General features: G+C 43.5%; 1 protein-coding gene across 2 annotated transcripts; it reads right to left on the bottom strand.

Moving 5' to 3' along the window:
• Positions 1–1,637: 1,637 nt before the first annotated feature.
• LOC102015332 (chromosome unknown open reading frame, human CXorf58) lies at positions 1,638–23,935 on the bottom strand. Of its 2 annotated transcripts, XM_005407834.2 has the most exons (9): positions 23,654–23,935; positions 21,257–21,398; positions 19,347–19,437; positions 16,895–16,989; positions 16,370–16,481; positions 11,243–11,374; positions 5,243–5,472; positions 2,694–2,853; positions 1,638–1,885 (listed from the first exon to the last, which is right to left on the bottom strand). In XM_005407834.2, exons 1-9 carry the CDS (start codon positions 23,916–23,918, stop codon positions 1,709–1,711), a joined length of 1,404 nt encoding a protein of 467 aa, XP_005407891.1. In that variant the 5' UTR covers positions 23,919–23,935; the 3' UTR covers positions 1,638–1,708. The 2 variants fall into 2 exon arrangements, with proteins under 2 accessions (XP_005407891.1, XP_005407892.1); XM_005407835.2 differs by lacking the exon at positions 11,243–11,374.
• Positions 23,936–23,983: the final 48 nt, after the last annotated feature.

Below are 23,983 nucleotides of genomic sequence, written 5' to 3'. Positions count from 1 at the left end.
TGTCGTGGACCAAAAATGAGTAGCATAGAGGGAACATAGAGAATACAATGACCAAGCTTGATCCGAAGGCCATCGAGAGGACTTTTTGGCCAACCATAGAGAACGTGCATTTTTCTGAAGAGTGCAAGAAACATTCATGAAAACTGACCATGTACCTGGCTGTAAAGAAAATCTCCACAGATATTCCAGAATCAGCACCATACAAATCACGTTCTCAGATTACAGTGCAACTGGACAGAAAAAAAGATACTAAATAACAGAAAGATAGCCGAAAGAAAGAGTGCAGGGGAAGAGGCCTATTCTAGTGTTAATTACCTACAGAGTCGGGGGGGAGGTGGAACTAGGAGCTGAATGAAATACCCAGGTAAATTATGCTTGTCACGCAAGGGGCTATCATGTGACATTAAAAGTATTTCTAAATGGAGTCTGTTGAAGACATTATATTAAGTGAAAGTTTAAATCTATATGTTACCCGTGATTACGACCACGTGAAAAACATCTGGGTGTTTAGACAGATTAGAATGGTGTACGCAATGAAAACAACTGCTATGTTGGCGGATTATGTGTCATTCTCCTTTCAAAAGGACTTCCTGTGGCGTGGCCGCACTGTGGAATGCGTTCGGGTGAGATGAAAGTTCCGGCTAATGAAACAAGAGAAGTAGGGACCCTGAAAGGCAGAGTGTGCCTTTCCTCATCTCGCCCCCTGAAATGTTCTTCGGCTTTGCTGCTACATGAACTGCGGCTGGACTGAATGGGAGACGCAGCTGACTGGATAAAGAACTGCTTCCCAAAGTAATGAATGAGAATGTATGTGACTCACAAGGCCAAACCGGCATTTTTCTATTCAACCAGCACCCACTATCCGCTCTGAAGACAAGAAAATTATCCTCCATTTTTTGGATATCAAATGAGGCTCTATTAATATTAAAGAGTGCATGTTTATGTGCCTATGTTCTAGTGGAAATCATCAACATTTGCTCCAATATTCTTTATCATTTAGGAGAATATTTTAGCACAGGATAACCGCATTTTATTTCTCAGAGGCTCTGGCAAGGTGTGGTATAATGCTGGATCACAAAAGAAATCAATAATTTGCACTGTATGAGGAATGTGAATCTATCAATTCAAAATGAAATTGATAAAAATTACCCGAAACAGTCTTTATGCTCGAAAAATACCCCAAGTGCAATGTTAAAGCCGAGGCCGTATTCCGCCTCAGGTGCACACAATGCTCAGCAACGATTAGGTATGCTGTGTCATGCCTACGGTAGCAACAGCCCATTACTACTTTTATTATAATTCACAAGCTGTTCTGTAAAAACAACACGCACCTACGAAAGGCGCTGGAGGCTGACTCAAGCGCAGCCTTCTTGCCTGTGAATTTTAGTATTTGTGCTCAGCATGGCCTATTCAGATATTGTTGAGATGAACAAAATCAAAACTGAATAAAATCTTAGGAACTGATATCCTCATCCTTTCTTGAACAGTAACCTATGCTGCTGATTCAAAGGCATCTACTAGAAATAACTTATTCAGATTCACAGCCTGTCAGTAAAACGTATCTGCGCCTATGGTAACACAAAAGGGCTTACAAATACACCGTGCATTTGGTGAAGCAAGCTGACCAAGGACCTGTCTCATTTGATTGTCCTTTATTTATAGACAGACAAGCAACTCTGGTGTCCTGTCAATTAGCTCCGTGTCAACATCAGGGAAAATACTGATGATACAACTGTTGATACCAGGCAAATATTTCCTTTTCTTCTTCCTCTTCTTCCAATTCACTACCTGGGATGAGTTCTTTAAATTTCACAATGTCAAAAGATGGGCTGGAGAACACAATCGTCTCTTGTATCCTTTTAGGTGCTGCGGCTGTTTGCGGTTGCTAGAATTATAAATAAAAGTGGCAGGTGTTCTATATTTGGCTTTTACTACTTTATGTTTTTTAATCTGACTCTATATACTTGGCCTCATCTCCCAAAATTTTACAACAGATTTTTTTTTACCATTACAAGACAATACATCAATATATGTTTGTTTAAATATCCCTATGATGGGAAAATATATAATATGGCTTTTTTTTTTGGTTTTATTTTATTTCTGAGACAGGGTCTCACTATGTAGCCCAGGCTGGCCTTGAACTTATGGCAATCCTCCTGCCTCAGCCTCCTGAGTGCTGGGATTACAGGCATGCACCACCATACCTGGCTCACAATATAGCTTTTAATAAGTGTAGCTAGAGCTGTATCTGTCGTCCCAGCTACCTGGAATGCTGAAACAGGAGAATCACTTGAGGCCAGGAGTTTGAAGCCAGTCTGGGCAACATAGTAAGACCCAGTCTCTCAAAAACAACAACACAAGTTTAAATAGAGATTTTACTCTGAGAAAAGCACCGCCAGAGATGTGTCTAAGTTTACAGTGTCGTCATATGGAGATGAGGTTTTTTTTTTTCAATTCATGCTGATGTGCAGTCAAAACAGCTGTTGTTTACCAGAATAGCTACTAATATTGTTTAAAAATTACAAATATTGTTACCAAGATGAAAGTAGCTTTATACCATCCAAGGTACAATGCGCCAAAGGTGTTTCGGCCTTGAATTTGCAGATTAGAAAAATCTTACTTATGCAAGTAGAATGTCTTACAGGCCATTTGAATATCGCCCAAATCAATGAATCCAGTAAAGTTAAACTTACAGTTACTTCAGAAGCATCTTTTTTCTCCGGTGTCATATAAGCTTTTCTCATTTTTTCAACTTTCATTTGTGCTTGCTTGGATCGACGCCCCAAGTGTCTCACTTTGCTTTGCTGTTGGTAGGGCCGATATAAAGGCTGCAGACTCGCAAAGGATGGACATCTAGAAGATGTTTGTGTTACACACAGAAAAAGCACACAAAATAAAATGCAAATGTAAGGCAAGTTCCAAGTTGTACTAAAACTTCAGCAAGTATACCCCAGACCTCAGTCTGCAGAAGAACACTGGGTGCCAGCTTTTAGGTTCAAGGTCACCGATGCTTGAGTTTCCAAGCATTGCTATGCACCTGGACCTTAGAATTGTGGAGGTCATAACATGGACGACAGTGATGATGCCAATGATAGAATCTGCTTTCGATTTAAAAGAAATTTTTCTGGAAAATACTATTAGCAGACATTGAGTTTTTAAAATGCCATATGCTAGCACCAAAAGAGTATTACATTTCACAAGGGTTCAAAAGAAAATTTGAGTGTGTGAGTGTGTGTGATACTTAGGATCGGACTCAGGGCCTTACACATGCTAGGCAAGCATTCTACCGCTGAGCTACATCTCCAACCCATATTTATTTATTTATTTATTTGGTACCGGAAATTGAACTCAGGACCTTGTGCTTGCCAGGCAGGCGCCTGTGCCGCTGAGCTCTATCCTCGGCCCTCCAACCCATTCTTAAAGTTTTTATTTTGAGACAGGATCTCACTAGGTTGCTCAGGCTGGGCTCAAACTTACGATCCTTCTCCTTCACCTTCCTAAGTCGCTGAGACTACAGGCCTGGCATGCACCACTGTGCTCAGTCAGAAGCTTTTTTTTAAAATTAGTGTCAGGATGGGACACAGTTGGTGCCATGCCCACGATCCCCCCGGCCTTCCCACTGCAAGGCACGTCAGCTCCACGTCCATCTGCCAGCATTTGCAGCGATGGCCCTGACAGGTGTCTTTGAAAACAAAAGCCCATATGCAGAGCAGGCTGGAAGCGTCTGAGAATGAATTCCTCCCTCCTAAGCGACCCTTACCCAGTGACTGATGGGCGCTGGTCTAGCAGCGTGGTGGCTCCCTCGGCCCCTGTGGGATAACTTAGCTCTGACATTCACAGGGGGGCTAAAGCTCCAATTACAGCGGCGACTTGCTTGTGAACAGTTTGGTTTCCTTCCCTTCCGTTTCGCCTTCCACTCGCTCCCCCAGCGGTCCTGGGATCCCCTTCCAAGTAACTACTCACACTCAAGTCCTCATCTCGGGATTTGCCTCTGTCTGGGAGACCCCAAACTCAGACTGTATTCCAGGAGCCTTTTATAAACATATTTTCTCCCAATTGATTTAGAATTTGGCTCCTTATTTGGCTCTTAAGTGACTCATTCTTGGATAATCCTTAGCAAGAATCCAAATAGCAGAGAGCCTAGGGTTATATACGGTGGCAAAGAAAATGACATCATTTATTTGATCTTGGTGGCAACAGGGTTAAACTCTCTATTCAGTGCTCATATGGATGAGCTAGAGAAAATCTATTTCATGATGACAGACTGTGTCCTAACCAGGCCATCTGTCTGGCAAATGTATAGCCTTGATCATAAAGTAAATGGGTGAAATTATGTTATGGGGTCAGCCCCACTCCTCTGCACTCCTTCTTAACACAGGGTCACCAGTGTCCTCGTCATGTACCAAAGGCGTATTTTTCATTCGAAGACGAGCATGTGCAAATAGACTGCCAATAAGTCTTTTCCTTAAGAAAGCCAGCTTCATTTGTAAGTAAGATGGGCTAGGTGAGTCTTAGTAACGGACGGAAAAAAGGAATGTAATTGAGGCAGTCACATTCTGTCCGTGTTGTTTCAGATTATAATACATCTATTTTCCTGCAGCATGCCTTTCCAAAATGGGAACTGCTTCGCATGCTATTGGTGAAGAAGGGAATAATGTCACTGTAATTTATGTGCAATTTATCCTAGGCAAGGTGACCGGAATAGCGAGAATCGAATTATAACCTCCAGCACACCGTGCTGCACGGACAGTGGGAGCGCCTTCGGCCGTATTTGCCAAAACAAATATTAGCACCTCTACCCCGGGCTCCCCCCAGAGGTCCGAGGCCCCCCAACTTGCCCTTTCTGCGCTCCCCACCCTCCTGGCCTTGGATGGCTCTCAGTTCTCAGCTTGTTTCACCCCCCCGACCCAAGGCTCCCCCTCCATCTGCACACCGTCTGGCACCCACGACCTATTAAAGAGTCGCCGACATTTCCCCTCTATCGCTGTACAGTTTTTCCATTTGCTGTGGCAACCTCCAGCTACCCTGAGCTGCCCATCTGCTGGGACAAGTTATCTCCCCAGGTACCCAGCGTCCTTTGGTTAGTGCTCTGTTTACGAAGGTGCGTACATTTTGGGCAATCTGCCCCTAACTTGATTTTTCCCATATGCCCTATTATTATCTTTAGTGAGCTCTCTGGCAGAATGTGAACATTTTCAGAAATGTCTACCGCGTTGGAACCTTGAGGAAGGATGTGTTTTACCTGACTTCAGAAACAATCTGTAGCTGGCGTTGACGGATCTCTTCCGTTCGTGGTCTCTGTAATAGATACTTTACTTCTTTTTGTAAACGGGCTGACATTACTCCAGACTCTGCATACTTAACTATGTCATACATCATCATTGTCCTGGGAATGCTTTTGAGGTTTAATCTTCGCCAAAGGTTATTCCTGCCACCAGAGGAGGCAGGGATCTCATCCAGAAGACTGGAATACTGGAAGGAAAAATGATTTGGAATGATTGGTTGTAGATGGTCTCTAACGGTTTTAGACACATTGAACACAGTTCCCCTAAAACTTCACTTCCTCCAAAAGGCACTCCTTGGGCTCACCTCTGGACTCTACGGACAGCTCTCTTTTATGGCTACTACTGCCAACTAAAGCTGTCTGAGCCACCTGTATATGCACCTTAGCTCCCTAACTGGAACCCAGGAGCTGCGTCACAGTGTCGGTACATGGCACCACGCCCACTAAGTGTTTCTTTAATGCATAAATGTTTTCATGGCACACAGAACGTAAATAGATTAAACTCAGGAAGGGCCTAAAATTCATAGTAGCTCTCTGTTCTGCTATCTTGTAGTGGTCATTTGTTACACGCTTGCATTGAGAGAACATTTGAACAAAATCTTTTTAGAAATAATGAGTTTGGGCTGGGGATTTAGCTCAGCGGCACAGCGCCTGCCTGGCATGCGCAAGGCTGTGAGTTTGATTCCCGGTACTAGAAAAAAAAAACAAAAAAAGAAAAGAAATAATGAGTTCATCTTTGGTGCACAGTGAAGAATTTCACTATTTTCATTTGGAGTATTTGTAGAAACCCCACTTTACGTTTTTCCAACTTGTTTTTGTTTTTTTGAGACATAGTCTCACTATGTAGCCCAGGCTGGTCTTGAACTCACAGAAATCCTCCTGCCGGGGCTTGGGATGTAGCTCAGCGGCACAGCACCTGCCTGGCAAGCACAAGGTCGTGAGTTCAATTCCTGGTACCAGAAAAAAAACAAAAAAAGAGAAAAAAAAAAAGAAATCCTCCTGCCTCAGCCTCCTGAGTGCTGGGATTACAGGTGTGTACTACCAAACCCAGCCAAATTAGGGTTTTAAAAATGAAAATATATAGTCAATTTAACATTGTAAATGTGCACTTAAGAGATAGAGATATGGCAGAAGGAGCTACCAGACTATGCAATAGCACCTATGATGCTAGGAAACAGGGAGGCCTTTAGGGTATAATACACACAGGCTCACACACTTCCCATGTCACACTCTCACACTCACACACACAGAGGCAGCCTTCCCCTGGCACCACTTTGGCACGCATGCATTTGAGTCACCGCTGTTTCCTTGAATAATGCCAGTCCCCCCAATAGCAGGGTGCCACTCGAAGCCACTCCAGTACAACTGGGGCAACTGCATAAAGTGCAAACTTGGCTGCCAGTTCTTCAGTTCTAGACCACCACAGAGATGACAAACGTTCACAATTAGTGAGAAATCATGTCGTTCCTGTTAACCTTTAAGTGGTTGGTTACTTTGAATCTGTTCTTCAGCTTACATGCAGATGGCAATGAATGTACTTGTGTGGCCTCTTTATTTTGTTTTGTCCTTTTGAGACAAGGTCCCACTATGCAGTTCAGGCTGCCTTGAACTCACTTTGTAGCCCAGGCCGGCTTGGAATTCACAGTGATCCTCCTGCCTCAGCCTCCTGAGTACTGGGATTACAGCTGTGTGCCACCACGCCTGGCTGTGTTGCCTGTTTGTGATAAAGCTATGTGACATTTTACAGAGCTGGATAACTCAAAGAGCATTGGGCAGCAAAGAAAAAGTGGGAGTGAAACCAGAATCACAACTAGGTGGAATCCTAGAAGAAACAAGTGACCACGGTGGAGCTGATGCTGCTGTCGCTAAAAGACAGTAGACGTGCAGCTAGGGGAACATGGCGAAGATGAATTTAGCAACATAAGCAAGGGGAGTGGCTGTGACAAAAAGGATGAGGCTGTTCCACAGGAAGTGATGCTGGCCCAAAAAAGCTTCACATTAAAGGGATGCTGACATACTTCACACCATTTAAAGTGCACAGAATAAAATGTTGGCAGCTGATCCAAGCTCAGGATTGTGACAATTCACCACGGCACAGAAGAGATGCCTGCTCCCTACTGCAGTTTACACAGTAAGAACAAGAAGGCAAGTGCTGTTCAAATTATTCCTGATAAGCTGGGATTTTTAAGGAGTGAAGCCAGGGTCTCCCATATGCTGTGCAAGCGCTCTATTCCTGAGCTACATCTCCAGTCCACTTTTTCACCGCTCTGAGACTTACTTACAAGGCAACTCACCATGCAAAATACACAACTCAATGGCTTTTACTACTCACAGCTGCTAAGTTTTCCCAAAGAAATAAAACTTTCATTTCCAGTATATCTCATACTTTAAATTATAGCATGCTGAAAGTGTGGGTTTTTTCCCTTTCATTTTCTTATACTGTATATTTATGACAGACAGAGTTTTTAATGTTTTTTTCAAGAAATTTTAAAGGTCACAGGATCACTGCAAATTTCCCCACTGATTATTAAGTTTGCTTTGTGTGATTTCAGCTTGCATGATCATTTTTATGACTCCACACTACTGTTCACAGTGAAACTGCCTGTGTATTTTATTTCCCAAGAGTGGGGTAGTAAAATGAGTAAATACTCCAGGCCTGTCAAGGGCCTGTGCTGTCGTTTATTCACTGTGTGACCTTGGGCAAGGTTTTTCGGACCTCATTAAACCACGTTTTTCTCATCTGTAAAAAGGGTCACATAATTTACAAACTCCAAGATTAAAGGAGAGAGCATGCCTGTAAAAAGCTAAAAACTGCTGTCATGAGCTCAGTAAATGTCTATAGCAATCTTATCTCTCTCTTTCAATACCCTCCCTGGAGACTCCTCTTTATGACACCAACCCTAACGTATTAATGATCTGCAAGGATGTGACCCATGTCCTTAGCAAAGATAGCTGACATCCCAAGCTCTACATGTTTCCTGGTCCAATTCCCTAATCTCATCGCTTACACTCTGAAAGAAAGAAAACACTCAAGAGTCTCTAAGGTGCTACATTAATTTCAGGTTTCATATTGAAGTGACTGAGCGAAGAGCTGAGGCCATACACATCATTATGAGGCAGAATTTAGGGATCACTTGTTTTTCTAACCACTGCAAAATGAAGGTGTGGTATGTATGTGTACCAACTCCCCATGATGAATGGAATCACTGTGTACTGCAAACGTACCAATAAAATTTTAAAAAAAGTATTAAATGGTAAATCAGACTTACCAAAAAAAAAAAAAGTTGCAAAATGAGGGTAATAGCAGTACCTCCCTCTTTGGACTGTTCTGAGAATAAAAGGAATAATAACTCTTGCTATTACTATTCAGATGTCTAGCTTAAGTGCCCTGATTCTGCACTGCTAGCTATTGAGTTATACAAACAGAAACCTAGGAGTCACGCTTTATTTCCCTCCTGGACACCCAGGCCTTCTGGGTGTAAATGCCATCTTGTGTCTCCAGAAGCACAGCCCTAAACCAAGGCTAACCTATTTCTCCTAAAATACTCAGGATCCCCTGAAGTATGAAGCGAGATTGAAATTTACAAGGAATGTTTAAATTTAAAATCTGTATTACAATAAAAAGACACATTGTCATTAATCCTCCTCAAAGTACTCCCCTTTCAGCCGGGCGTGGTGGCACACACCTGTAATCCCAGCACTTGGGAGACTGAGGCAGGAGGATCGTTGTGAGTTCGAGGCCAGCCTGGGCTGCAAAGTGAGGTCAAGGCCAGCCTGAACTGCATAGCGAGACCTTGTCTCAAAAAGACAAAAAAAAAAAGTACTCCCCTTTGCTTTGAACACACTTATCCCATCATTCTTGCCACTTTCTGAAGTAGTTCTGGAAGTCCTCTTTCATGACAGTCTTTACGTGGTGAGCAAAAATACCGTATAGTGAATGCTGCTGCCGACTGCCTTCCAACTGAAAGGCAGGCTCATGACAACATTCTATGGTGTGCTTATCGCCTTATTCACAGGATCTGGCACTGTGCACCCTCTGGCTCTTCCCCAAAGTTAAAATGACTAAGAAAGGTAAATGTCTTGAATCCATTCGGGATGTCAAGGCAGCTCCAATCCAACAGTGTAACTAAAGACACTCACAAAAGAGGACTTCAGAACTGCTGCCAAAAGTGACAAGAGGGGCTGGGGATTTAGCTCAGCAGCACAGCGCCTGCCCGGCAAGTGCAAGGTCGTGAGTTTGATTCCTGGTACTGGAAGAAAAACAAAAAACAAAAGTGGCAACAATGATAGGCATGTTCAAACGGAAGGGGAGAATTTTGAGGGAGATTAATGGCAATGAGTCTTTTACTGTAATACAGTTTTTAATTTTTAAAAAAAGTATTCTCTGTATTTTTAGTCACATCTAGTAAGGAATCTCTTCCCTCAGTAGATTTCAAATAATGCACAAGCTCCTCACTGCACACAGAACAGAGAAGATAAACCCTTTACTGTGGTGTAAAGCCCTGCATAACCCATTAACAGCCCTGCGGCCTGACCACATACCATGCGCTCTGTGCACTGCCTTCCTCAGCCCCCAGACGTGCTTTCAGGGCCAGCAGCAACTCCTGCCGCAGAGCCTTTGCCTGCTGGAGCCACCTGCTCACCCCCAGATTGACACTTGTCATTGTCTGTCTGCCTGACTTCTACCTAGCACAGAGAGCCATACTATTCAGGTACGGAATAGGACTGCGCTTCGGGAAGAGGGCCCCAGCACATGGGCCATGATTGTTCTCAGTCATGGGAAAGGATGCCATTTCCCTTTGTCAGTGATTGGCTTAGGGGGAACATGTGACCCAGCTCTGACCAATTAGACCTGAGAGGAAGTCTACTGGGGGCTTCTGGAATAGATCTGCCTGCTTGATTGAGATGAAGAGAGAAAGATGCTAGGAATCCCAGTCTTGCCGTCTCTTGAATGGAGCTGAGGATGTGATAATTATCTTGTTACTATGTGAAGGAAGCGAACAGGACTGGGGAGAAGCTGACCCACAACCCTAATGTTCTTGAGCTGCTGAATTGGCCCAAGAACGGTTTATCTGTGAACTTCTCTAACTTGACAATAAATAGTCTTTATTGTGTAAGCCTCTTGTGGCTGAGAATACTCTGCTACTTGTAGCAGAAAGCATTCAATCAAGAGGAGTGATCAAATCCTCATCATGAACTATTTTAGCACCCTGTAGTGATTTTTAAAAATTGAGATAAAACTCACATAATATAAAATTTGCAATTTATAACACTTTAAAGTATGCAGTTCAGTAGTTTTTAGTATATTTATAACATCGTGTAACCATCTCCACCAATTCTAAAACATTTCCATCACCCCATAAAGAAACCCCATATTCCTTTTTTCTTTTTCTTTCCTTTTCTTTTTTTTTTTGATGGACAGAGTCTCACTATGTAGTTGAGGTTGCTGGCCTTGAACTCACTAGGTAGCCCAGACTGGTCTCAAGCTCACAGTGATCCTTCTGCCTCAGTCTCCTGTGTGCTGGGGTTACAGGCGTGCGCCACCACGCCTGACAAGAAACCTCATATTCCTTAGCTATCACCAGCGGCCCTGCTGCCCAGACACAAAGGGCCACGTATGACATGACTCCTTTCCGTGAACTGTCTAGTCTACGCAAACCCATAGGGACAGGAAGCAGGGGTTAAAATGCTAGAGGAATGTGGAACGACTGTTTATTGGATACTGGGTTTCCCTGTGGGGTAAAAAAAAATTCCGGAAGCTGATGGTAGTGATAGGTACTTGTTGATACGAATGTATTTAATGCCCCTGACCTGTGTATTTTAAAATGGTCAAAATGGTAAATGTTATGTTATTTGTAGATTATCACAATAAACTCATGTATTATTCTTTCTTCTTGGAGGACAGGAGGGCCTTTTTTGTTTTATTTGGCTTTCAATAGCTAACTCTAAATTCCTTACTTGCATGTAATCTTGTGTGGTAACAATATCTACATGGTCAGTTATTCTGAACTTCTGAGAAAGACGTTCATCTTCCATGATTTGCTCATAAAATTTCTTTCTGCCCATCATTTTACAAGCATCGATTACTCCCTATAAAGAAAATAGAAAACAGATTTTTTTTTAAAAAGTAGCATTGTAACATTTTCAGTGATCAGCACATGCTTTATATATTTTTTTCTGACAACTACATCAAATATTGTTCCTTTCTCCTAGGAGTTTGCTATTCAGTAGAAAGGCTAAATTTTAAGAATAAATGGAGATTTTTTTTAGCCACATAATTTGCTTCCATGCTACAGCTATATGGTTTTTAAATGCAGCTAGAGTAGCAGAGTCCACAATCCTCAGAGGACCAGTTTTTAAAAATCTGTTTCTTCTCCTTGAAAAACATTCTTCTGCTTTAAAAGACAGAAGCAGCCTATAACGTCATCTGTGCCGTCAATGCAGAGAAACTTCTCGGGTGATTAAACAGGTTGCCCTAGGAACTGCAATGAAAGGTGTTACCAGGGCCTACGCTCTTTTATGTGTTAGTTAATACACTGTCCCCTGACAGAAATATGTATGTTTCAAGTTGCTTAGGCCTCTCTCCCCTTCAGTCTTCATTCTCGGTGGCCAAAGAAGCAAATAAAGGATTTTTCTTTCTCAAATGTCAACAGTTTATACTCGAGGAAAGCATCTGAGAGATCAGAGAGAGAAGAATCACACAGGAAATATGGAGGCTTGAATGCTGTCCGGCTGGAGAGACACCAGACCTCTCCTCTTGTGCCCATCCCTGTGTGAAGGGTTTACACGAATGGCAAGAGAGCCTGAGGTATGCCCCATCCCCCAAGTATGTGCTGACTCCCCCAACACATATTTATATTACAGACCTGTGTTTCTGGCCACAAAACGTCTGTTTACATTGAGGGAGGCTGGTGGAGAAGAAAATCCAAATATCTTTTGATTCTAGATCGGTTTTTCTTTCCCCTCATATCTCATAACGTGCCCCTTGTGAAAGTGTGAGGGTGCTGTGAGAATGCTGATCGGGGGCCACAAAACAAGTGACTGCAGAAGGATCAGAATCCAGAATCTTTGTTCTTCTTACTTAACACACATCACAGCAGCTAGCCTTTGTGTATTTTCTACTCCAATTTTCATTTTGTTATCTAGAACGTTTTAGAAAAAACATCCGGAGCCTCAAAGACATATATGGAAAACAAAAAAGGAAGAAAATATCACAGTGGTTGTAGTTTTCTTCCTAATGTACTAAATCCTAGGGTCAAAGCAGTTTACGGATAATATGAGGCGAAGCCTTCCTATTGGTGGATAATTTTTCTTTCCATTTTTTTTTTTTTTTTTTTTTTTTTTTTTTTTTGGTTTTTCTCCGGTACCGGGAACCGAACTCACGACCTTGCGCTTGCCAGGCAGGCGCTTTTGCCGCTGAGCTAAATCCCCAGCCCCTCTTTCCATTTTGTTATTTTCTCTACACCTTGTACATCTAAAGAAAAGACAGTATCGGCACATCTCTCCATTATGTTTCCTTGCAATTCATTTCTTATGGGTTTAATCAGACAGCTCCTATAGTGACACTAAAGCAAAAACAGGTCACCGTGCACTGAACAGGTACGGAAACCATGTGATTTCTGCTGCAGGGACTTCCTTAGGGATAACTGTATTTTACTTTAGTTGAGGTTACCTAGAGGAGGTATTTACTGTCAGCGCCTCCCTCCACGGCCCCACTCAGTCGCCAGCACCAGTCTCTCCAAGACCCTCATTTGCACAGTGCCTCGGCTGTGTGGCTCAACTGTCTCTGGCCTATTCCAGTTCCTTGGCCAAAGAAAAACAGGCCTGGCAGCACAGGACAAACTCTCGGTCCACTTGTGAGAGGGGCTGGCCTTTCACTGGCCAAGACATTCTTTCTCAGACATCCGATAGGTGTGGCCACATTCAGGAAAATCTTTCCCCACAGCAGGCAAGGGGAAGAAAGCCCCTACCTTCGAAGAGAAGAGTGGGCAAAAACCAGGCCACGGCTCCAGGACGCCAGCCAGTCCGAGTAGGATTCAAGATGCAGGTTCTGTTCTTAGTGAGTGAGTCACAGGGCAAACGGAGGGCATCTCTAATCTGACACTTCCCACACTGCTCCGCATCACTGTGGCCCAAGGGCCCCAATAGCCTGGTGGCTACTTGCTGGCCAAGATCCCTACTTAGGCTTGTAAAGTTACTCTAAGATCTCAAGTCACTTTCCCATCTCTGCTGGAAATTCTTGCTCATGAAAGGAGCGATAATTGGTATCCCTGCCCTGGGACAGTTTCTTGGTTTGGAACAGTTAAATTCTATTCAGGCTCAGATGCAATAAAATCTCCGTAACTGCTGGGGTTGTTACAACCTTGAAACATTCACAGCACTGAGGGAATACAGACAAGTGTTCAAGTCTCAGCTGTGGCCCTGACAAGTCTTTCTAGCTTCTGCCCAGGCAAAATGCGAATGGTATGTGCCTTGCGAGGGACTGAGGACCACATGGAAGAATGTGTATAGAATGGTTCCGGACTCCCAGGAGTGGTTAAGATCCCAGCTTTGGGCTCAGTCTCCTCACTTTCTAGTTGAGACACTTTGAGAAAGTTACTTGGTCTTCTCAAAATAAGAATAATAACAGAATACACTATAGTATTTATGAGAATTAAATGAAACAGTACACAGAAAATGTGTAAGATTACAACTGATAGAAAGTGATCCAGTAGCTGGGGGTGGTGGTGCATGTTTGTAATCCCAACACTCAGGAGGCTGAGGCAGGAGGATTGTCATGAGTTCAGGGCCAGCCTGGGCTACATAGTGAGTTCAAGGCCAGCCTGAACTACATAGTGAGACCCTGTCTCAAAAAAGAAAAGTAGGGGCTGAGGATTTAGCTCAGTGGCACAGCGCCTGCCTGGCAAGTGCAAGGTCGTGAGTTCGATTCCCGGTTTCGGAAGAAAAACGAAAAAAAAAAAAAAAAAAAAAGAAAAGTAAAGGAACTTAGACTAAACATCTAAGTAGACCAAAACTGACTTTAATATTAAGAAATAAGTAAATTTAAGAAAAATTGTATCGGTTTGCTAAAGACATAGTACCTTCGTTCAAAGAGCAAAATGGGGTAAGCTTAGAGTGAAAAAAATTCCATTTTTGCAAATTTTCTATCAATCACAAATCCAAGTGTTATTAGAGTTTGTTTGAAGCTAGACAAAGGGACAAAGGAAGTCCAAACTATCCCCTTCAAGCTGGGTATGCTATCATTTAAAACTCATTATAAGGTTTGGTGAAAAGCTCCCGCTGAACAGTATGATCACATTTCTACAATTGTAACCAGCAGAATTATAAATATCTGTATATTTTCATGAGAAAAAGGAAGGCTATATAACAAACTCTTACCAGTGCTTACTCCAGGAAAGTGATAGTTGTAGCACAGAAAAGAAAGATATAAAGGCATTTCATTTTTTATATCTCTGGTCTACTTCCACTTTCTCCCAACAGAATTTAAACAAAAACAAATTTTTACAAGCAAAAAAGAAAGCTAAACAACACACATAAAACCAAAAAGTTAACGAAGTTGTCATCCAGCATCCTAATGAGTTTAAGGCACACGCAGCGATTTCCAGTTCCTGCCTCTAAGCTACTTACTTTCTCAAGCCTGGGCCCGGCAGGAGCTGGCAGGGGCTGACCCAGGAGGATTTCAGCTCCTGGAAAAACCCCATTATATAACCTCCGGAAAAAACAGCTGATGATCAGGACAACTATCAGCTTATGCTGCAGATGAAGCTTGCATAAATTTATTCCTCAAACGTAAGACAAACATATAAATGTACAAATATTAATGCCTTCGAAACGGCGTCTTTCGTGGTGAAAACATTTAGTTCATTTGCTGCACTTCCGAAATGGAGCGAATTTTGCTCTGCTATTGCCTGAGAGCAGAGGAAAGCAGCCCTGACCCTTTTCTCATACTCGTTGGGGACTCAGTGCTGCGGTGCTGGATCTGACCGGAAGCCCCCAGGCTTCGAGGTCGTGTTCCCTGGACACGAGCTACAACTCTTGATTGAGGGTAGGCCATGCTTTCCGTGTAAAATATTTCCAAAATGCATGTGTGTGTGTGTGTGTGTGTGGGTGTGGGTGTATGCGTGCATATGCACGTGATGCTGGGGATGGAATCGAGGGCTTCCCCGCTGAGCCACGCTCACAGCCCAGGACAAAACCTTTGATGTGTGGCTTATGAGAATGTCTCCCTTAAACTCAATTACAGTCAGGTATGAGGGTCAAAGGGGTACCGCCTCTGCTGTAGACACTTGCTGTTAAAAATGTGGCCCATGATTTCTCTTATATGAGACATCCAAAATATAAATAAATTAAAGAGCAAAATAAAAGACAGAAAACGAAAACGGGAGATAGATCCTTTGCAAAAGGGAAGGGGATGGAGAGAGGGAGGGGGGCAGGGATGAAAAGAAGAATTGAGATGTGTTTCGTGCATGGACCATCTCCCCAGGAGGGAGGGGAATTGTAATGTGTAAACATCGTACTGCAAAGAGGCACTCATAAAAATAAAAATTAAAAAAAGCACAGTCCATGACCGACAGTGGCAGTAGCATTTTAACAAGATCCCCGGATGATTCCTACTCGGTACACACAATTGTGCTTATTATTCATGAGATGGAAAGATATAATGAGAACTCTTATAAAGAAAGGAGAAATACTTTGGAAATTCATTTTCAATAGCATAGTCCAGCACATTTTTAAAAATATGCTACCAGACTCAAAGAAATAATAAAATTCCATTAGAACAAATAAAATGCATCACACGTTCTGCCCTAACCAATATGCTGCTTTAGTCCATTATTAACTGAGCAGAATTTTAATACAGAGAAAACGGATGGATATTTCCTGGAGCCTTATATAAGTAATTCATTCCAAATGTTTCTAGCTAATAAATGGAGACACTTTGAAACATGATACTTAAAAAAAAAGCTACCTGCCCAGTGGGCTGTTTAATGGTGACATAACTTAGTCTGCACACTCTGAATGCAACCCAGACAGCACTTAGATGTTAAGAAGCTATATTAACATAAAATGTACATCATAGAACATCACCTTGCTTGATGGTTTTAATAAATTTTTCCCGCTGAAATACTTGTAGCCATGGCCCTCAGTATGAAGAAAAATTTTAAATACGATGAAAGGTGGAAATGTTTCACCGCTAAATCTGAAATAAAGACCAAAAATTCGTCATTTAGCATCCGCTCGGCGGCTCTGTTCCTTCTCCCCCTTGTACTTCAGATATTTGTACAGTTTCTGGATTGCAGCACAGGGGCTATGCCGAGAGCACACAAAGACCTGGTAATGCAATGGACCGCGGAGCACGAGCCCGCACCCCTGGGCTCGAGACGTCCTCACATCCGGGTCAGACTGGATGCACAGGGCAGGGGAGGGCGGCTTGCATGGCCGCTCTGAGCCAGGATCAGGCCTTAGTTACCGTGGGTAACAAATGCGAAGAAGGACAACACACTGGCTTGGTAATTCTAGCCTGAGAAGTCGTGAAGATTTAAGAAATTAATTTCTAACATCTGTCCTTATGAATGAAGTACTCTGTGAGAGAAAGCGGCACAGACATATTACCTGAATCTGACTTTACACTTCATGCTAGGATCTTTGACAAGTTCAGCTTCTAAGGGGCACACATTCTTCAGTATTTCATGAGTCACGCAATACTCCTGAAACAGAGGATGGCGCTGTGAATGGAACGTGCTATGCTACCCACTGACTATAACAGAGGGCGCGAGATAACCTCATCACCAGTACATGCGGCCTGGAGTTTTGAAGGAGTGGTTTCCTATCTTGGCTCCTCCATTACCTGTGTAGCCTTGAGCCAGTAACTCAGTCTTTTGGGTCTCCAGATTTGAGTATCTATCCCTTTTTATGATTGCAAGGAGCCAGGAGTGGGGGCACACGCCTGTAATCCCAGCACCCGGGCGTCTGAAGCAGGAGGATCGTCACAAGTTTGAGGCCAGCCTGGGCTACATACTGAGTTCAAGGCCAGCCTAGAACATAAAGTGAGACCTTTGTCTGTCTCTGAACAAATAAAATAATGAGAAAGAAGAAAAGATCACAGGGAATTGTTCTTTCTCTATGACAATACATCTTGTACTCTACTGTAATTGCCTATAAACGTGTCTATGGCTCCTACCAGACTAAGCCTCATGAAAGAGGGGACAGGGTCTTTCTTATTGCTACATTCCTACTATCTGCAACAGATGCTGAACATCTTTGATGTGGAATGAATGACTGTGAGGTCAGGGCGATAACAGTAAGTTACGAGCTGATAAGCACCTTGTGTACCACATAACTACGTCAGGTGCCCTATTATGATCCTCGTGGAATCCTCACAACAGCAATATTATTACAATGCTATCATCCCCATTTTACAAATGAGAAGGCTGAGGCTCAGGGAATTTTTATAACTTGCCCAACAGCATACAGAGACGCTGAGAATCCAAACTTAGGTCTGACTCTAAAACTCCCAATCTTTCCCTTAAACGACCCCACTCAACCTTTATCACTATGCTGATCACATAAAAATGTATAATAAAAGGCTGTTAGCAATACAAAGCATTATTAATGTCAGCATTGATTGACGCTTAGGGTAATAGATGAGAAAAGAATTCATTCCCCTCTTTCGGTTACTAAGATCTAAAATTACAAGGAAGCCAGTAACATGGTCATTAAAAGCAAGTTCTGCATGGGAGACAATGGACAGTGGACTCCAAATGTCAAGAGTTTACTTGGGTGGCTTTTCTCTGAGGTGCTCTGCTTTACATCAGAAATGGGTCAGACTCCATGATTTTTGGGGGGCTGCCAGAATTCCCTCCGTGTGACTATTACTGATAACAGACTACTGGAATTATGGGTCATTTATTAGGAGAACATTTAGTACTATACCGAGGGAGCCTTAATGTTCTGCTCGGATCACAAAGGTTATGTTGGGGAGGAGGGAGAATGTGCATCTGTTTTTGGTTTTCATTCAAATAGGATTATATTCTTTATACTGTGCTGACTGGCCTTTTTCACTAATAAGGTACCTTGGTTATCATTCTGTTGCACAATCAGGCTGATGTTGCTACGTTTAACACTATGAAAACAGCAACAGCCGGGCATGGTGGTGCCTGCCTGTGATCTCAGCACTCAGGAAGCTGAGGCAGGAGGATTGGTGCAAGTTTGAGGCCAGACTGGGCTACATAGTGAGCTCAAGGCCAGCCTGAACTATGTACGGAAACAAAAAACAAAGCAAAAAACCCAGCAACAGTTACTTAACCTGCATCTTATCAGCGGACACTACATGGTTCACTTTCCTTGCTGTTATAATCAATGCTGCAGTGAAATTATCCCTATGTTGTAGAACGCTCTTAGAAGTGAAACTATGGGCACTTTTAATTCAGCAATGTTGGGGGAGTGCTGAGGATTAAACACATGCGAAGCCCTGGCTCCACCACTGAGCCACACCCCAGCCTCTAAGGCAGGTATATTTACTGCTGCCAGATCACTGTCTCACATCTTCAATAAGAAATCAAATTCAAGCTGGGCTGGTGCTGCGTACCTGTAATTCCAGCACTCAGGAGGCTGAAGCAGGAGATACTCGATTTGTAGGTCAGCCTGAGCTACATTGTGAGTTCAAGGACAGCCTGAATTACATAGTGAGCCCTTGTCTCAAACAAACAAACGAATCAACAGTATATTAATTTCAGAAAAAGAAGTGAAATAATATACATTAAAAATAAGTTCAAGCAGAGCATGGGGGTGCATGCCTAGAATCCCAGCACATGGGAGGTTGAGGCAGGAGGATCTGCTAGTTCGAGACCAGCCTGAGCTACATAGTGAAACCCTATCTCAAAAAAATTAAATATATCCTGAAATATTCATTTATAGCGAACAAAAGAAGCAATTCCAGAATCCTGTGCAGTATTATTAGATCCAGACAGAAGAGGGAAAGAGGGTTATCTATTCTATGTTTAATTAACAGGTCTTTTTACTTATAAGTAATTGAATCTGCTAGAGAAAATAGAAAAATACATACCGCTGCACAAATTGTGTGTTTTAGGAGTTGAAATATCATTTTGTCCAAATGGACGAACCACGCTCTTTGTATTTTTCGAGCCGAAATGTCTCTGTTAATTATAAGAGGGGAAAAAAACAGAGGTTCATGTCTCTGAAGTTGTCATTTTCTTAAGATCTTGGAGAGCTCTCAATTTTTGTTCCCTTTTCCTATGCCTTCCCATGCCCCACAAGCAGGCAGACTTAATGAGGGGAATTTGGATGCAGTAATTAAAACTGGTCATCTGCAGAATTAATCAGAATGAGGACATGAAAAGCTTAAGAACACTTCCCTTGAGATTAGAAAAAATCCTGCCTAAAACTTTCTCATTAGGAGGTGTACAGATTGTGAATTTATCACAAAGAGGCATATAATAAGCCCGGCATCGGGGTGCACACCTGTAATCTCAACGCTCGGGGAGGCTGAGTCCGGATCACAAGCTTGAGTTCAGCCCAGGCAACTTAGTGAGACCTTATCTCAAAATGAAAAGGAAAAAAGGGCTGGCGATGGAGCTCGTGGGAAGGGCCTGGGTTCAATCCTCAGTCCTGAAAAACAAAAGGCGTCTAACCAATAGCACTGGGGAAAAAAAAGAGAAAGAAATAGGGCTGGGGGTTGTAGCTCAGTGCGACAGTGCTTGCCCTGCGTGTGTGAGACCCTGGGTTCAATCCCCAGCACCCTCTCCAAAAAACAGAGAGAAAGAAAGAGAGGAAGGCATGTAGGAAATAAAAAGTATGAGGAGATTGGCTTGCTTTCTAAAAACATCTATGGCCTAAAATTATGGTTAGTTCTTTTTTTTTCTCTGAGATAGGGTCGCGCTATGTAGTGCAGGTTGCCCTTGAACTCACAGGGATCCTCCTGCCTCAGCCTCTCAAGTGTTGGGATTACAATCGTGCACCAACATGCCTGGTGTTTTCAGTTCTTAAAGCACTGTCCAGCTTGCTTCAGTGCGGTGCAAAAGGGAGGCGGAAGTGCTGAAGTTAGAGCAGCCCAGTTGTCTTCTGGGGCTCATGAGTATGAGCTAAAGAAAAGGCTTTCCTCGGTCTTTGCTTGGGGCAGACTCCTCCCAGTCAGGTTAGACAATTATTCTACTTTTCGTTTTTGTTTTGGCATGTTGGAAGCTGAAGCAGGGGCCTTCACACTGAGCTACATCCCAGTTTCTTTTACAATCTTTCTTTCTTTCTTTCTTTCTTTCTTTCTTTCTTTCTTTCTTTCTTTCTTTACTTCAAGACAGGGTCTTGTGATCCTCCTGTCTCAGCCTCCCAGAGTGCTGGGATAACAGGTGTGTATCACGTTGGATAATGTCCCTGCATGGGCAGATTACGCAGGTGGGAAAGGGCCTTGCATCCTCCCACTCTGCACAGAGGGTCACTGCCGGCGGGGTGGAAGCAGTCTGCATGGAGAAGAGGCCTGACGTGTGGAGATAGTCTTCCGTCCCAGCCAGGACGAGCTGTTTCACTTTGTGCAAGTCACTCACTTCCGGTTGCTTCTTCCTCATGCATAAAAATGAATAATAAAACTGGCTCACTAGGTTGTACCAGGATCAAATAGGTGCTTGCTAAAATGATTTGTAATTACAAACTATAATTATAACAGCTATTCAATTTGAAAGTAATATTATTTATTTATTTATATTTATCTTTTTTTTTTTTTTTTTTTGAGCCTGGGTCTTGCTATGTAGCCCAGGCTGGCCTCAAACTAGCAGATCCTCCTGCCTCAGCCTTCTGAGTGCTGAGATGACAGGCATGCGCCACCACACCTGGTAAAAGTAATTTTAAAACACAGAGAACTTTTAATTTATGCAAGAAGTGTTTGAGTTTATCTGGGTAAATGTGGATAAATTTTGAAACTGTCCAGTTATAGAAAATGACACAAGGGAAAAGATGGGTACTTACTGTTGTGTTGGTTTCGCCTTTGCCTTCGGAACCTGTGGCAAAGGTGCTGTGAGGCTTTTTCCCGAGCGTTGCTTATCTGATTTTAGAGTAACAGTACCTTTTGCCTTTGAGGAATGATTCATTTTCCTTATAACGAGATAATCTGAAAGTAGATAAACTAAATTGTTAAGGTCACAATCCATATAATTACACCATTTGGGCTGTTTTTTAAATTTTTAAAAAAGTTTTTTAGTACTGGGAATCAAATTCAGGACCTTGCGCTTGCCAAGTAGGCACTGTGCTGCTATCCCTAGCCCTGGACTGTGTTTTTGAGACAAGATTTTGCTATGTAGTTCAGGCTGGACTCAAACTCCAGGGCAGTGATCCTCCTGCCTCAGCCTCCCAAGTGCTGGGATTATAGGTGTGCGCCACCATGCGGCTGCGGAGTGAATCTTTATACACTTGTCTGAAAACTTTTCATCCTAAATTTGGCAAATAACTGTGAGGCTTTGGGCAAGGTCTTCCACTTCTCCATGGCTCAGTCCCATCATTGGTAAAGTAAGAGGGTGTGTACTAATTACCTGGTTCCACCTTTAGCTTTTTTTTTTGAAGTATTAGTTCATTTTGGATGGAGCTCCCGAATTCTTAGTTGCAATCTCAAAGTGGTTTTTAAACAAAATTATAAGTCATATGTTTTTATGCATTAAACAAAGTGAGAGCTGGGTGTGGTGGCTGGCACATGCCTGTAATCCCAGGACTTGGGAGGCAGAGGCAGGAGGATCCCTGTGAGTTCGAGACCAGTTTGGACCACATAATGAGCTCAAGGCCAGCCTGAACTACTTAGTGAGACCCTGTCAACAAAACAAAACGAAACAAAACACAAAAAACCTGAAACAAAATAAGAAACCTAATAATGCCTGTATTTCTGAAGTCATAATGAACATAAGGAGATATTCTGAACCATCTGCCATGACTAACATGGTATGACAATGTCTGTGCTTTCTACTGATGACAATGTTGGAGGTCTAACTAACACTACTGTGGTTGGCCACCTACACTGTAACTGCAGTGCACACTAAATTCAGTTAGTGGTTAGTGAAAACAAAGTTGTCATTATTTCCCCCATCCAAGTTCACATGCCCTCTGAATTAAGAACTCTTGTTCTAAATCGGGTATGGTGGTGCTAGCCTGTCATCACAGCACTCTGGGAGGCTGAGGCAGGAGCATGGCGAGTTTGAGCCCAGTCTGGGCAATTTGGTGACTTAGGGCGACCCTGTCTCAAAGTAAAAAATAAAAAGGGCTGGGAAAGGAGCTCCGTGTGAAGGGCCTGGGCTCATCCCCAGTACTGAATTCCTCTTCTAATTTATCACCGTGCTTCACACTTCTGCATACGAAAGATGTTACAGGACAGATTGGGGCCTTCAGCCTCATCAGCATTTCTCCCTAGGGATAGGGGTGGAGATGGCTTGCAATAAGCAATCCTTCTGAGAAGGAAGAAAAGCAGCCCCTAACATCTGGGAGCGGGCCTGGCACTCACAGCTGTACCTTGCTGTTCCCGCCGCTTCCTAACCAGCTCCAGTCCAAAGCCCAAATCCTGTAACAAATCGCTCACTGAAATGCCCGTTTCCCCCAGATGTGTTTTTCTCACAGCGATTTGAAACCCAACTTCTAAGAAAGTAAATTTATTTGTGTAAAAAAAAAAAATCAAAGAAAAGAAGCCCGACTTCTTCAACGACAGGTGTGTTCCTGGTATGCACACATCCCAGAACCCACCTGATGTTCACTGGGAAGGGGTTTCCCCTTCCATGGGGTGAGGGTGAGGAGGAAATGGGAACTACACCGTCATTATGAGATATTCTAACAACTGTGAGCCAGGTGTGGTAGCGCACGCCTGCAATCTTGGCACTCAGGAGGCTGAGACAGGAGGATCTCTGGGAGCTCAGCCTGGGCTACAGAATGAGTTCAAGGCCAGCCTGGAATACACAAGGAGACCCTGTCTCAAAAACTCCAAACAAAGCAAAACCAAAGCCCACACAGCTGTTTAGCCTACACACAAACTTCGAAGGCACACCGCCACCGGGGGTTGGTTCCCGGCTTCCCACTTTCTGCGTGGCCTTGTACAAATGTCTCAAAGTCGCAGTGCCTCAGCTTCTTCACCTGCAGGTTGGGAACGATAATGGTGCCCACGTATTTGTGCGGGGTAAATACAGGTAGCGAGCTAGCGCTTGCTGTTCTTGTTGATAATCACGGCCATCATTATTTCTCCTATTAAGGGACAAATACTTGGGGTTGTTGGGAGGAACTGACACTCAAGTATCTTAAAAAGTCGCGGCAAATTAGTTTAACTTTAAAACCTGAGAAACGTCCAGCCCAAGGGAAAGATCAAAACCCTTTTGTGACGTAAAACCAGGCGCCTACCGCTGACTTCCAGCGGTGAGGCCTGAGAGAGACACGGAGGGCCGACGAGCGCCCCCGCTCGGCCGCCTCTGCTCAGAGGACTCCCCGCCCACGTCGCTGGGCGCCGAATCGTGGCGGCGGCGGTCGATACCCAACGCCGCTCGGCGACGGTCACCACCCTACTCGCGCCTCCGCGTGCCGCCCACACTGAGCCGGCGCTTTCTTGCCGCCTAGCAACCACCAGCAGGGGCGGGGCCTCCTGGGGGCGGGGCTTGAGTTGGCTCATCGCCCCAGGCACGACGCGCTGCACCCGAACTACGCTACTTCCTGCTCAGGGTGGTTTAATTAAGC

The sequence above is a fragment of the Chinchilla lanigera genome, unplaced genomic scaffold, assembly GCF_000276665.1.
Source record: "Chinchilla lanigera isolate Chin_1 unplaced genomic scaffold, ChiLan1.0 scaffold00108, whole genome shotgun sequence".
NCBI classification, from domain to species: Eukaryota; Metazoa; Chordata; class Mammalia; order Rodentia; family Chinchillidae; genus Chinchilla; species Chinchilla lanigera.
Note: the sequence above shows the minus strand (reverse complement) of the source record. Positions and strands in the feature narration are given on the sequence as shown.

Excerpts from the sequence above, each read along its gene's own strand:
- LOC102015332 (XM_005407834.2), bottom strand. The coding sequence starts at position 23,918 with ATGAGCCAACTCAAGCCCCGCCCCCAGGAGGCCCCGCCCCTGCTGGTG. Across the intron at positions 16,990-19,346 it reads AACACACAATTTGTGCAGCG|GAGTATTGCGTGACTCATGA; the intron begins GTATGTATTTTT and ends CCTCTGTTTCAG. Across the intron at positions 11,375-16,369 it reads TATTAAAACCATCAAGCAAG|GGAGTAATCGATGCTTGTAA; the intron begins GTGATGTTCTAT and ends TTTTCTTTATAG.